This window comes from Agelaius phoeniceus, chromosome 14 (genome assembly GCF_051311805.1).
Source record: "Agelaius phoeniceus isolate bAgePho1 chromosome 14, bAgePho1.hap1, whole genome shotgun sequence".
Taxonomy (NCBI): domain Eukaryota; kingdom Metazoa; phylum Chordata; class Aves; order Passeriformes; family Icteridae; genus Agelaius; species Agelaius phoeniceus.
In genome coordinates this window covers 4,403,892-4,418,686 of record NC_135278.1, presented here as the reverse complement: position 1 = coordinate 4,418,686, position 14,795 = coordinate 4,403,892, and the positions used below count along the sequence as shown (strand labels likewise).

Here is a 14,795-nt window from a genome sequence, read left to right as displayed (position 1 = left end):
GCTGTGCTGCCCTGACCGGAGCGGGGCCGGGGCTGCCCCGCTGTGGGAGCCGCTCCGGGAGCTGCCCCTAAGCCGGGGCCAGGAGCCGGGCACCCGCCAGCGAACGGGGCTCAGGGGGAGCTTTGCAGAGCATCCTCTGCCCTTGGGAGAGCCCAGCAAAGCCCTGGCCGAGCCCGGCGGGGAAGGCAGGAGCCGCTGCCGGGGCATCCCCGCTGCGGGCCGGGAGGGAAGCGCCGGGGAAGGAGCGCGGATGCGACAGCCCCGGGCAGCCAAGGGGCGCAAAGTGACCCCGAAACCGCCCTCGGTAAGGGGTGGCAGGGCAGGTCCCCGTAGCCAAACCCAAAGCCCAGCAGTGCCCTGGCGGTCCCTCTGCCCCCATGCCCAGGCGAGCAGCGGAGGGGCAGCGGGAGCGGGCGAGGCGAAGCTCGAAGCGGGGACGCGCTGCGGAGCCAGACCCTGCCCAGGAGCCGGGGACACACGTGGGGACCCGGCCGGAGCAGGGGGCTCGGAGGGAGGGAGAAGCGATGCTCAGCTCCGCCGGGACCCCGCGGGAGCTGCTCCGCAGCGCAGACACGAGTAACGCACATCCCTAAAAAAACAACCAACTAAAACAAATATAAAAAGGGCAGGGAAAGAAAAGTTGTCCAGACTTCAAACACTCATCAAACATACTGAAAAGATTGAATTATTTATTTCCTCTGGGGACTCCTGTAACCATTCATTTTTAATGGAGTCTAATTAAGAGTTCCCCAACGGGTTTTACCTTTGTAAATATTTTAGAAGACCTGGCGTATCTAGGCAAATCCTCCTCACAATAAAAAAAAAGAAAAAGAAAAAAAAAAAGAAAAAGGAAATAAAAAGAAAGCACAACAAGCCCAGGCAGAGCCGTAATCCCTTTCGCTCCCCGGCGGCCGAGAGAAGGAAGGAAGGCAGCCGGGCGGAGAGGCAACAAGTGGCCGCGGCGGCAGCGACGCTTCCCCAGCCCGGCTCCCGCTTCTCTTGAATAGAAACCAAAGCTAAGGAGCGCGTTCTCCCTCTCCCGCCCCCCAGAACACAGCCCGGCTCGGCGGGCAGAGAAGCGCAGCCCAGCAGCGCTGGCGGCTCCCGGGGCGGGCTCGGCCCTGCCCCGCTCCGCGCTCCCCGCACAAAGCGCCCGGACACCGCCGACGTGCCTGATAGAAAATTTATTGATCTCTCTTCGTTTGGAAGAAGGAAGCAAACGAGGACTAGGAACAGGGAAGGAGTATTTCGGTTACTTTTTTTTTGGTTGTTTTTTTTTTTTTTTTGTTTGTTTGTTTTTGGAAGGAATCCGGTAACAAAACTAAAACGTTTTTTATCCGATATGTCAAAACATGTTTCACAGTAAAATTCACAAACCCATTTACATAAGTTTACAGCTTAAGAAAAACCAAGACATACAACTTACTATAAATAAAAGAAACGCGTTTGCGACCCGCACAGCTCTGCTCTCTCCCACCTCCCCCTTTTCAAGGAATAAAACCTCAAAATTAAAAAGTCGTGGAAGCTACAGATTGCGGATGGAAACCAAGCGAGGGTCGGTAACAAAACACTTAATAAACCACAGCGATAACGTGAACAACCGAGTTTAACAACAAAAGCCCGCGGTTTTTGTTTATGTCATTGCAACGCTAGAAATCAAACTGGAAGATGATTTTTCAAAAAACTTTTAAGCGAATAAAACAGTGCCCAACCTAGCCGAAACCAGGAAAGGAGTTGCCGTGGTTTGAAAACTTCACAGCGGCTTCTAGGAGGCAGGAGTTGTGCTCTATTAAAATAACAACTTGCTCAAATATTATTTCTTGTACAAAAAAAAAAAAAAAGAAAAAAAGAAAAAAAAAAAAAGGACACAACTAACGGATTTCCTTTTTAAAATTTCTCCAGAGTTAGTATTAAGTCTGCTAAGCCGAGCAACACTGCCGTACGTCCCGGTGTAGTCAGGGAGCGGTGGTGGGGTTAGGGATTAGGACGGGGAGGCGTCCGGAGCAGCCAAGTTTATATGTGAGTTAGTGGTACGGTACCATTCACGGCAGTCCCGGCACTCTGGTAGTGCTGGTGCACGCTGTGTAACCTGCTGCCCTGCAGGGCGGAAGGGTCTGTGGCATCCCCGCCGGGGGGCAGGTACATGCTGATCATATCCCGCAGGTCTCCCAGGCAGGCCCTCTGCGAGTGGGAAGTGATGGCCGGAGGCGGCGAGCTGGGCTCGGATTTCACCACGGAGCCCATGGAGCCCAGGCTCATGGCCGTGGAGGGCTGCTGGCCGTAGGCGGCGGGGGACATGCTGTAGGTGGAGGCGGCGTTCATGTAGGTCTGGGCCGTGGACATCATGGGGCTGTACTGCAGGCCCGTCATGTCGTAGCGGTGCATCTGCTGCAGCTGCGGGCTGTTCATGCCCGGGTGCTGGCTGTAGCCCAGCTGGTCTTGCATCAGCGAGTAAGCCCCGTTGGTCCAGCCGTTCATGTGGGCATAAGTGTCAATCCTCTGCCCCACCCCGACGGGGCTGCTCACCGCGTTGCCCCCCCCCGGGGCCAGCAGGTTACCGGGCAGAGAGTATTTGTCCTTCTTCAGCAAGGTCTTGGTCTTCCTCCGGGGCCGGTATTTGTAATCCGGATACTCCTTCATGTGCACGGCCCGCAGCCGCTTGGCCTCGTCGATGAAGGGCCGCTTCTCGGCGTCGCTCAGCAGCTTCCAGTCGGCGCCGAGGCGTTTGCTGATCTCCGAGTTGTGCATCTTGGGGTTCTCCTGGGCCATCTTCCGCCGCTGCCCGCGGGACCACACCATGAAGGCGTTCATGGGGCGCTTCACCCGGTCCTGGTCCGAGCCCGCTCCCGCTCCGTTGCCGGCCCCGCCGCCTCCGCCGCCTTTGCCGGTACTCCCCGGAGCGGGGTTGCCCCCGGTGCTGCCCGGCGTGGGCTGCGGCGCCTTGATCTCCGTCTCCAGCATGCTGTACATGGCCGGGGCCGGTAAAAGGTGCGCCAGGGCGGCGGGCAGGCGGGCACCGAGAGAGGAGAGGAAGTTCGAAAAAAAAAAAAAAAGAAACAAACAAAACAAAACAAAAAAAAAAAGAGAACCTGTCTGGGCGGCTGCCACGAGAGAAGGAGGAAGTTTCGGTGCCTGGCAGAAGCGCCGCTCCCCGAGGTGCCGGCGGTGGCGGAGCTGCTGCTGTGCGGAGCGGCTCCCACGGGCGGCAGCGGGCGATGCTCGCAGGGATCGCGGGGGTCCGTGATTGACGGGCTATAAATGAGGGGGCGGCGGCCAATCAGCGAGCGGTTCCCGACAGCCCCACGCCGGCCGCGGCCAGGCCGGGGGCGGGCGGAGGGAGCCGGGCTCGGGGATGCCGCGGGTGCCGGGCCCCTCCCGCCGCGTCCCGCACCTGCCCCGGGGCACAGCGGCTCCCGCAGCTGCGGCCGGGCCGGGGGTGCCCTCGGGGCCGCGGGGAGGAGGAGCGGGGCGGAGCGCTGCGCTGGGAGCGGGAGCTGCGCGGCTGCCGGGCACAAAGGGGTTTGGGGCGCCCGGTGCTAAGCCAAGATCGAGGGAGCCCGCACTGCACCCCCGGAGCGGATAAAGGGGCGGGGGAAGGATGGACGGGCTAAACTCTTCCACTCCTGAGCTGTCGCCGGGGGGAGAATCTACATTGCCGTGCTGGGATCGGGCACGGCTGTCGGTGGGAGAGCGGCTGCCCCGCGGGGCCGGGATGGGTGGGTGGGTGGCTGGCTGCCGGCCGGGCATTCCCGGCCATCCCCACCTACACTCAACTCCGCTGCCACTTGAGCTTTTCCACTTGGCTGCCCCAAAAGAGGGGAGGGGGGGGGGGGTAGAGGGGTGTGAATCCCCTGAGTTTCACGGCGCTTGTGAATCCCCTGAGTTTCATGGCAACAGAAAGTTCTCTCCGTGTGAAAGAAAACTTTGGCGGCGGATATGTGAGTGGAGCGGCGCCCACTTGAGCTGTCAATCACCGGCTTCCCTGTCCGTCCCTCCCCTCCCTTTACCCCTCCTTCCCTTCCTTCGCCAGAGGCACGGACACCGCACCTGCATGGACAGGGCCGGCAGCTCGCTGGGAGCACCGCGGCCACAGCGCTCTCCACCGGGGACCAGGGCGGGCTGGGCTGGGCTGCTCCATCCCTGTCCTTCCTCATCCTCCCGCATCCTCCTCTCCAGCTCCGTCCGGAGCAGCCGGGCAGCTCTCCGAGCCGGGCAGCGCTGGGGCGGGAGAGGCAAAGCGAGGCGCAGGCTGCTCGGGGAAAGCCTCGCTGCCGGAGGATGCGGGCAGCATCGCCGCTGTGGCCATGAGCAAACTGCCCCAGGGGCGTGCGGGGCTCCGGGGAGGGTCAGGGGCCTGGAGGTGCGGACGTGTGTGAGCCTCCCGTCCCGTCCTGGGCTGCCCGGCCAGGAGCGATGCTGCCGCCGCTGCTCCCCGGCTCGGCACCGGGGGCACCCCAAAGACAAGACCGCGAGTGTAAGGACGGTAACCGGTCCGGGGAGGAGAAAACCTGCAGGGCAGGGCGGGGATGAGGAGCTGCCGGCCCTGCTGCAGCCCGCACGGGCTCTGGGGGGACGCTGGAACGATCGCGGTGGCGTGGAGGGGGTTGCAGCGAGCCGAGCTGAGCGCTGCTGGGGTTTAGCAGTTAAAGGTCTCGCTCGTTTTGTACGGATTTCTTTTTTTGACAAAATGATCTCTTGAACAATGTCGAAGGGGAAATAAATCCCTCTTGCGACTGGCTATGGTTTAGTCAGAACTTTGGTTTTTGCTTGGTTTGCTGCTGAGGTATTGAACAAAGTCATAATTTGGCAGCCCGAGGGGAGAGGGTGGCAGCGGAAGGGTTGTTCCAGGCGGGAGTGGTTCGCGTGTAACTTTTGCAATATATTGGAAAAGCTTCAGCCAGTCGTAATTAACTTGTAACCCTCAATCTATTTTGGCTTCTCCAGTCGAGACTTAAGACCTGCCCGGCTGGTAGGAATTCGGACTGATATATACCCTGACAATGCTTTGATATTTCTTTATATGAGCGTTTGTTGGAGGGACTGGACACGCTGGCATGCAACGAAAAATTGGGCTGTATGGGGAATTAGAGGGCGCGCTGAAATCCCCCTGAGTAATCTTTCCGTCAATGCTTAAATAAATACTACAACGTTAAGTTTCGGACTCTTACTTTGTCTTTCAATTCGTCTTTGAACTGCCTGAGTCTCAAATTAGAGATTTTCTTTCTTGTAAAAGCCAAGCTTTTCAACACTTTTAAAGTCCGTATTATTTCAAACCAATACATTTCTCTTGAACGCTAATCTTGTAAAAGAACTGAACCCGACTGAATAAAACTATAAGTACAGACTGATGGATTTCAGACTTCACAGGTCCCTGTAACGCTCCCCACGCCGCACATGTTCTGAGGAAAACTTCAAAATCCGACTGATTGCCATTTCCAGAGGGGGTGAGAGGACGCTGTGCTCCAGTCCCCCCGCCTCGGCGGCAGCGCTGTGTTTGCTGTGTGCGCAAACCCTCGGCCGGGATTTGGGGAGCGCGGAGCCGCCTTCCCTCGGGGCTGTCCCCGGGACCCGGCTCAGCTGCCCGGGGCTGTCGCCACCAGCAGCCCCTTCCCGCGGCCCCACGATGGCTGTCGCTCTGTCCTTCCTTGTCTCTGTCCTTCCTTGTCCCTGCCCTGCTAACGCCGTGGGGAGCAGGAGGAGCGGGGCGAGCCCGCTGCTCTCCCCAAAGTTACCCGCAGTGCGCTTGGAGAGCCCCTTCCAGCACCCCCTTGGCAGCCAATTCCAGCCTCCTCCTGCTCCCCGGGAACGGGGACGGAGCCTGCGGAGCTGCCGGGACGCAGGGAAGGGGCAGAGAGCAAGAGGTGACCCTGCTCGGCACAATAAACCTGATGCCTGGAACCATTTTCTTAAATTCACTACGAGGGAAGCCCCGTGTGTCTGGTGGGGGTCGGGAGAACACTTGAGGTCGTGTAAATACAGTTGTCAAAGGCTGAGGAGCCTTTTATTATTGTTATTTATTTATTTGGGTGACAAAGGAGCGTGAGGCGAGATAAGGAGTTTACAGCACAACCCAACTCGAACGCGAGAGAGATGCCGAGATTGAAAAGGGCCATTTGAAAGGGTCTGTCTGGGGTTTCTGCGAGAGCAACGCTTAATAAGAAAGAACCATTAATATATGTTAATTGCGGCTCCAGAAGAGCTCGGGGGAATCTTGGAACTGTGACAGGGAGGATCGCTGGCTTTTAAAGAATAAGTCTATGTAGGAACCCGGCCCCGTCTAATCCTGTTATTAAAACATCCCCTTGGTCACCAGCCTAATTCCCAACTGAGATCAGCGAGGGCTCGTCCTCGAAATTTGCCCAGGCAAGGGAGCTGGGCGCCCCTTTCGTTTGGACCCTGCTGACCCTCGCTCGGCCGATCCTCCGAAAATGTCCAGCCTTTTAGCGATGCTTAAGATAAAAGTTCACGTGATCCCCGTTTCAGGCTGGCATTCACATCCTCCCCAGAAGTTTTCAGCGTGGTAATGTGGCTACTAAATGGGCCATTTAAGGCCGGTTCTACAGTTGAAGGTCGTTAGGAGATTTTTTTGGTTTTATTCTCTATTTAAGTGTCACGCCGAAACACAGCTCGAGATTGCCTTGTCACGCTGCTGCCTCCCTCGCCGCGGGGCTGACACGGCTGGAGCGACCTCCCAAATAAATAAATAAATAAATAACAAAATCATTAGCTCCGACAAACGAGCTCCAAGTCCTTCCCGGGCTGCCCCGGAGCCTCGCCTCGCCTCGTGGAGATCGCAGCTGTACCACAGCCTCCAGCTGTCCCTGCTGCTCCGGGCAAGCAAGGGTTACTACTGATGACATCATTAAAAATCGCAACATTTAGGAACAAAAATCTGAAGTGCGTGGGTAAACCCGGGCAGCGTCGTTTGGTCATAGCTCGATCCCTTTGAACTGAGCCTCCCAGCGCGTTCAGGAGGCAGCGGTGAATGTTTTTTGGTGTTTTTTTTTTTTAATCACTTCCCTCCCCCCGCCCCCCCAGCTGAACTTTTATTTGGCTTCTGACAATAATAGAGGGCTGCAAACAGACCTCTCGGAGCGCCCTCTGAATAGACCCTTTTCGAGCCCGGATTGTTTCCACCGCCACAAAAAAACAACCAGTAGCTCCCGTTTTTTAATTGGGTTGTTCCTGGCCCTGGCTCATTCAGGTGTTCGCCAGGAATTTGTTTATTAGCCTTTGACAAACAGCCCTTCCTGGCAATCGCCTCACGGAGCTGTCTTCAGCGGGAGGGGAGGGATGCGGAGGGGGCAGCTTGCTAATAAGGACTCTCTCCATCCCCGAGTTACCAATTAACAGAGTTCTGGAGGGGACCACCAGCACAGGATAACTCGCCAGGGCTCGCTGCGGAGCCCCGAGGAAACCAGAGATTTAGCTCATGTGTTTTCCCGCAAAACCACCGAGCGAAAAACGAGCCCGAGAATAGATGCTAAAGAGACCACCCCCGCTGCCCAGCGCCGGGCAGAAATCTTATCCCCGCTGGATGAGCCAGCAATAGAAACTTTCTGCGACTTCCCCTCGCTGTTACAGCGTACAGAACCCCCTGGAAGAATTATCCAGCCCTAGCACGGCTTGCCCGGGGCGCTGCTGGAGCTCCCATCCCTTACAAGGCGCGGGGATGTGGCGGGGACACGACTCGGTGATGGTCTGGCAGTGCCAGCTTCACCCGCTGATCTCCAAGTTTTCCAACCTGAGCGATTCCATCGTTTTCTCACACCTCAACTCCGCTTGCCCGCCCCGCTCCGAGCGCCCCGGCAGGGGCAGCCCCGCTGGCCGGGGGACACAGCCACGAGAAGGGACACAGCCCCGTGAGGAGACACAGCCCCGAGAGGGGACACAGCCCCATGAGGGGACACAGCCCCGAGAAGGGACACAGCCCCGTGAGGAGACACAGCCCCGTGAGGGGACACAGCCCCGAGAGGGGACACAGCCCCGTGAGGGGACACAGCCCCTCTGTGAGGGGACACAGCCCCGTGAGGGGACACAGCCCCGTGAGGGGACACAGCCCCGAGAGGGGACACAGCCCCTCTGTGAGGGGACACAGCCCCGTGAGGGGACACAGCCCCTCTGTGAGGGGACACAGCCCCATGAGGGGACACAGCCCCGAGAGGAGACACAGCCCCGTGGGATGGCCCTGGTGGCAGCAGCCCCGTGAGGGGACACAGCCGCTCTGTGCGGGTGTCCCCGGCTGGCAGCAGCCCCGTGAGGGGACACAGCCCCTCTGTGAGGGGACACAGCCCCGAGAGGGGAATCAGCCCCGAGAGGGGACACAGCCCCATGAGGGGACACAGCCCCGAGAAGGGACACAGCCCCATGAGGGGACACAGCCCCGAGAGGAGACACAGCCCCGTGGGATGGCCCTGGTGGCAGCAGCCCCGTGAGGGGACACAGCCTCTCTGTGAGGGGACACAGCCCTTCCGTGAGGGGACACAGCCCCTCCGTGAGGGGACACAGCCCCGAGAGGGGACACAGCCCCTCTGTGAGGGGACACAGCCCCGAGAGGGGACACAGCCCCTCTGTGAGGGGACACAGCCCCTCTGTGCGGGGACACAGCCCTGAGAAGGGACACAGCCCCTCTGTGAGGGGACACAGCCCCGTGGGATGGCCCTGGTGGCAGCAGCCCCTCCGTGCGGGGACACAGCCCCTCTGTGCGGGTGTCTCCGGCCCCTCTGTGCGGGTGTCCCCGGCCCCTCTGTGCGGGGACAGCGCGGGGACGGAGCGGGCGGGCCCCGGGCACAGCAGCCGCTTCCCCCGGGCCGCTCCCCGCAGGGACAGGGCAGGGACAGGAATCCCCCCCTCAGCCACCGGAACTCGCTGCTGGGCTTTAGCGGAGACACAAAAAGCCCCAAAGCAAACAAACCCCACAAACTCAAATCATCTCTGGTTTTTCCCCGTTTAAAACTTGGCGAATCTTTCCTCTGGCGTTTTCTATAGAGATGCAATAACCACCTTATTTACTGGTAATCATGGCCGTGCTCCTTTCTAGCAGTTGGATTAGAAATCGGACATTCATTGTAAAACTCTAACTTGCTAATTAGCTGCAAATAAACTATTCATTAGTGGCAAATTAAAATCAAAACACACCTTAATTCTACTCCCTGACACACAGTTTTGAAGGCACATATTGTTTCAAACTACAGCCTGTATCACTGGCACAGCAAATTGAGATCCTGAAAGGTTTCTCTCCAGGATATATAATTAAAATATATTCTACTTTAATTGACATTATAGAGGACATAAATGAGATTTTCCTTTTAGAAAGAAATAGCAGTTTCTAAATAAAGCTTTGCAGGCTGCAGAATGGAGGTTTCAAGCAAATGAATAGTCATTACTACCTTTTCAATGATGTGGGCCTTTTGATCAGAAAAGAAATTAGCTCTAAAGGACAGACAATAGGAAGCCTGCCCTGCAATAGGAAGAAAATTAGATGGCTAAGGCTCTTAACAACACCTATTTCTATAAACCATGGAGCTTCTTGCTTTTCAATTACAGCTGTTCATTTCAAATAAGGAAAGTGGAAAAACACAGAGGGGAATATAAACTCTGTTGCACCAAAAAAAAGCCCGAGACAGGGCAGGCAGGCAGCTTTCCCGTTTCCCTTTTGTTTTTATTATAATCAGTTAACTAATGTTACATATTTTGTAATACTCATACAGCCCAGTATAGCATTCTCCAGGTCAGTCAGGATGGATTATGTTCAGTAAAGGAACTGGTGAAACATGAGAAACTTCACATTAGGTTGCTGGATGTTTCCACTGCACATCAAATAATTACATTTTGCACATCCATCTCATACTTGTGTGCATTCTGCAGAGAAAACAAAACAGGACTAAAGAACCTGAGGAAAATGAAGCGCTGAATAACACTCTGCTGTCTTCTGATTATAGTCAAAAACTAACCCCAGCTGTTCTGAACTAAATTGAGTTCTTTCATTACACTCAGGACAGAGAGATTACTTCAGGCAGGTTCTCCCCACGTTACTTTTAACCCATTTTTATTTTAGAAATGATACTTCTCTCAAAATATAAAATTAGCTTGCCAAGTAATAACTTTTAAATATGAGCTCTCTTTCAAGTTATTTAGTTTGTAACTTATTTTTGAACATTATTCTCCTGCATATAAAAATAATTCAAGTCTTCTTGTGAATCTGAGATACAATCATAGAAACAATTCTTTCTTCCTCTACCATTTCTCTCTAGCCACGCTTTTATGATTAGGTGTAACAAGTAAATTATAATTTGTTACTATCCAATCAATATGTTGTAATTGAAATAGTCTTTCAGTAATGATTTAAACATAATAACCACAAAGCTTTATTGTAAACAAGTTCTGTTCTCATATTAACTCAGCTGGACTAGAGAGACGTCTTTAAAAAACCCCCATAAAATCACAAAGATTACACACACATTGTTTTTCATCCTTCCTGTTAATCTATTTGTGACTTTCATACTTTCTCCTTTTCCTCTCCCCACTCCTCTCTCTTTATTTTTCTTTCTGTCTCCATCCTTGTTGTATTATTTGTTTAGAAATCAAGTTATATGTTTAATTCAACGAGTTGATCAAATAAATATGAATTGGTTTTGCTGTGATAAGGTGGCTTTAAATCCTTTTCATCTCTGAAAATGTGAGTGTTCAAGAAAAATTATTTTTCCCTGTCCAAAAACCTGAATGATGTTTGTCTTCTACCTAGAAGTGATTTTAATATGAAATACAAATGACAGCTTTCTATTTGGTGTCTGTATCTCCCTTCACTCCTGCCTGGCCCTGAGATAGAGAAGAATAAAAGAAATAGTTTAATCTGGTAAAGAATGATCTCCTAACTCCCAGAGTGGAGTCACTCATGTCAGTATTTGAAGTAATCTCCCTGCTTGAGAGCAGTTAGAAAATTATGAATAATGCAAATGCAAACTTCTGCCTTAGTTTTTACTAGAACAAACCTTCCTTTTTTTTTTCCTTTTTTTTTTTTTTTTTTTTTGTAAGATCTTAATTACAACGTCATTTGATTTGAAATTATTTCGTCTCATTAAAGTCACCCGGACTAACTAGTGGGAAAAACTTCCCTCCATGCAAATGAGGGCTCAAGTGTCGTTTGAGGCTGTGATTTACAATACAAAACCCACATAAAGATCTGCATCCCTGAGGAGATTAAGAACTTGGGAAAAGCCAGTGCTGCTGCTCCAATTCCCAGTCCTGATCGTGTCCTCAGCCCCTGGAAAGGAGCCGAGGGTAAGGAGCTGCCTGAACCAGAACGAGTGAATTTAGACCGAGCTCACCCTCAGAACCCGCACATTTCACCTGAAACTGTTTTAACTATCAGAGCAAGGAGATCTTGGAGCAGAGCTCTACGGACAAACAGAGAATTGGGGAACCTGATTTGCAAAGCAGAGAGGGCAGTTTGTGAGTGGGGCTGTGCTGAAGGGCTGGCCCTGTTTTACCTCCAGCACATCTCGCTGTTAGCAGGGCGAGGACTCGGCTCCTGTGACCATTCCAGGGCGTGTGGCCACTCCTGAGAGGGCTCCACCAGCCCTGAAAATCCTTTCTGCTCGTTTTTCCCCTAACACACCGATAAATGAGGGCTATATGTGCTCTCCAGCCTTCTGTAAAGCAAATATATGCATCTATGCATGCGATAGATATAAAATGACAATAGATATAAAATAACAATAGATATCTACAACAGATATAAAATAACAATAGATATATACAATAGATATAAAATAATAATAGATATATACAATATATACAAAATAACGGACAAGGAGCTCGCAGAAGAAACAATTATTATATGGGCTCTTTCCATGGCACAAACACATTTCTGATCTGAACAAAAACAACAAATAGCACCATTTAAATTGATATTCACCATAAATCATCCTTTATTTCTCTAGTAGCTCAAATCAATTACCAGATTTTCAAGGTACCCGAAGAACTACTCAAATTCCTTTCTTGCAGTGGTGCAGCTCTTAATTGTCTCTGTGGACAACAATTCCTCTCCGAGTAGGGCAAGTGCAGCAGGCACTTGCAGTGGAGGAACTTATGCAATGCTACATAAATCAAGGACTTGTAAAATAGGTGTAAAATAGGTGTAAAAATTGTAAAATAGGTATTTCCAGGCCACTTTTGAAACAGAAGCACCAATTACACAAGGGGCATCTAGAGGGACACAGTGGATCGTGCTGCTGGTGTACCCAACAGATTTTTTCGTGCAAAGAATCTGAGGAAAATCCAGTTTTCCCTGGCTAAGAAGCCTTTCCGATGGCCCTGGCCTCCCTTCTCTGCTCCTGCCAGGAGCACAGGCAGGGTGGGTACTGGGAGCTGGTGCTCTTTGAGCAGTGAGGGGCTCCCAGGTGATGAGATGTGTGACCTCAGTCTGTGCGAGGGTCACAGCACGATCTGGTGACAGAGCAGAGGGAAGAACCCAGCAAACCCAGCCTTGCTCTGGCTCAGTGAGGGGGTCATGGAGGAAAAGGGAACCTTTGGGAGGCAGTCCTGAGGCTACTGCCTGAAGAACCCTGTTAGGAAGGGAGGAAAGGAGTGCAGGACAACCTACAGGAGGAAAAATCTTCAAAAGGAGCCATTTAGGGAAAGCCAGGGAAGGGCCACCACAGAGGTTATGGTTTGTTTCTCTTTTCTTTTTGTTCTGGGTCACCCCATTCCCACTTTTACAAAATAGCCCATCAATAACAAGTTCAATTTCTTTTTAAAAAAGAACTCGACAACCCCTTGGAAAATGGTGTCATCTCACAATATTCTCATATTCCACTTTGATTTTGAAGACCTCACAAACAAGGTATGTCTAAAGTATGTCCAGTGACATAAAGCTTGCAGAAATATATTGTACAGAGCTTGTTTCATCCATACACTGATTTGGATTGGAGCTGTAAAACCATTGCAGGTTGTTAAGAAAATAGGTGGTATTTATAATTTTCTATTTTAATCAGTGCAAATGCAGATATTTCTGTATCTGCTTTCCAATTTCTATACAAAAAGTCCATAAAGATCCAAGCCTGCTCTATTTGCATGCCAATGGCCCCCAGGAAAGCTGATGGAAAATTAGAGGGAGGCACTTGTGCCTTACTTTTCCCTGAAAACACAAACTCTGCTTATCAACAGCATTTCTGCTTCTCATTTCAGGTTGAGTCAAACTCAACTGCATTAAAAATGGCAGCAAACCCACACAAAGCACTGCAACATTCATAGAAAGTCTTTAAATAAAAAGGAGGACCTTGTTCTTCTATTCTCCAGATTCCATTTAAAAAAGGAACCACAAATTCCACTTGATGCTTTTATGGCTCTTCCTATCACAGTATTTGAATATATTGCAACAAATGCAGTTTTTACTGACCACAATTCCAGGCGAGGGAAGGAAGCCCTGGGTGTATTCAGGAAATGGGCAAAATAGCAATGTGGGGAAAGTCTGAAATAAATAGGAGATATAAAATAAATGGGAAATAAACAGGAGATCTGCACTGTGGGAGCAGATCTCTTGGGCTAAATCAGATTAGCACAGGGCTTGAACCATCCTGCATTTCTGTAATGGATCATGCCCAGAAATATCACGAGCTGGGAAGTCCTCAGAATCAACATGGACTAGCAGGGAACAGTCAGATCTGCCTTTTGTAACTCCCTGGGAACACTCCAAACCAAACACCAGCACAAAGCAATCCAGAGAGAGAAGCACTGTTAGCAATCCCATCTAAAGCTCTATTTTCTTGTAACTTGGGTCAGGAATATGTGAAGGATATGGTTTGAATGAGCTGGGGGCTGGCTGCAGTGACATGGGAAATACTCTGCTGCAGTATTATAGCAAAAAAAGAAAAAAAGAACTTTCTAAAGAGCGTTGAAAAAGATGAGGCATGAGGAATTAGTCTGAAAAAATCCCAAATTATTTCAAGCTCATGCAAGTCACTTAAGAGAGACACAGACAGCTAGGATGGCTCCCAAAAAAGAAAGCCTACACCTTGATGTGCCAGCAAAAATGGGAATAATGATCTCATGTCCCACAGCTCCTGCAGAAATAAACAGGATAATTCCCTACCCCAGGAGAGGGCACCCTGTGCCTCCTGCAGGGGCTCCTCCAGTGCTGCCACAGTGCCAGGGAAAACATTCCCTGTTACTATTTCCTCTATTCAGGACTAATCCCGAGCCATAGCACACATTTAAATCTGCAGTGTTCCTATTCCTTTAATTATAAATGCTTGAGGAAATGAGAGCTGCAGAGAAAAGTTGCCTGTGCTGTTTTTGTATGAAAATGCACAATCAGAATTCAGCAATGCTCCAACTTCCTACATTGGTCATTTTCTATGGATAGTTTTACACCAGAGCTGGAGATTAACCAGGTCAAGCCTTGAGCTTGAACCAAATGCACATTTTTAAGGTTTGCAAAGCTGCACACTCCCAGGTTGAAGGGGGATATGAGACCTGCTGGGCTGACACAGGATTGAGATTTATGCTGGTATATTTGACTTAAAAACCTTTGGAAGATGAAGAGCAAAGAGAGTTCCACTGTTTGCTGATAACTCTCTGCTCAAGAAAGGACAAGGAGGACAGAGGGTGTGGACTGGTCAAAAAAATCCCTTTTTCTCCAGGTTTTTGGGGCTGCCCCCAGATGGTTACAAAAGAAAATTGCCAGTTTGTTGGCTGCTGTTGCTTTATGTACACTGAGCTGGAAGTCCTTGGTTCTCTGTACTCATTTGTGCATCATTAACTCTTCAATAAGTTACAATTATGACATAGTGAGT

General features: G+C 51.6%; 1 protein-coding gene across 1 annotated transcript; it reads right to left on the bottom strand.

Moving 5' to 3' along the window:
- Positions 1-1,318: 1,318 nt before the first annotated feature.
- LOC129125861 (transcription factor SOX-3-like) lies at positions 1,319-3,242 on the bottom strand. The gene has a single exon (XM_054641528.2). It carries the CDS (start codon positions 2,968-2,970, stop codon positions 2,014-2,016), a length of 957 nt encoding a protein of 318 aa, XP_054497503.1. The 5' UTR covers positions 2,971-3,242; the 3' UTR covers positions 1,319-2,013.
- Between the last annotated feature and the right edge of the window lie 11,553 nt (positions 3,243-14,795).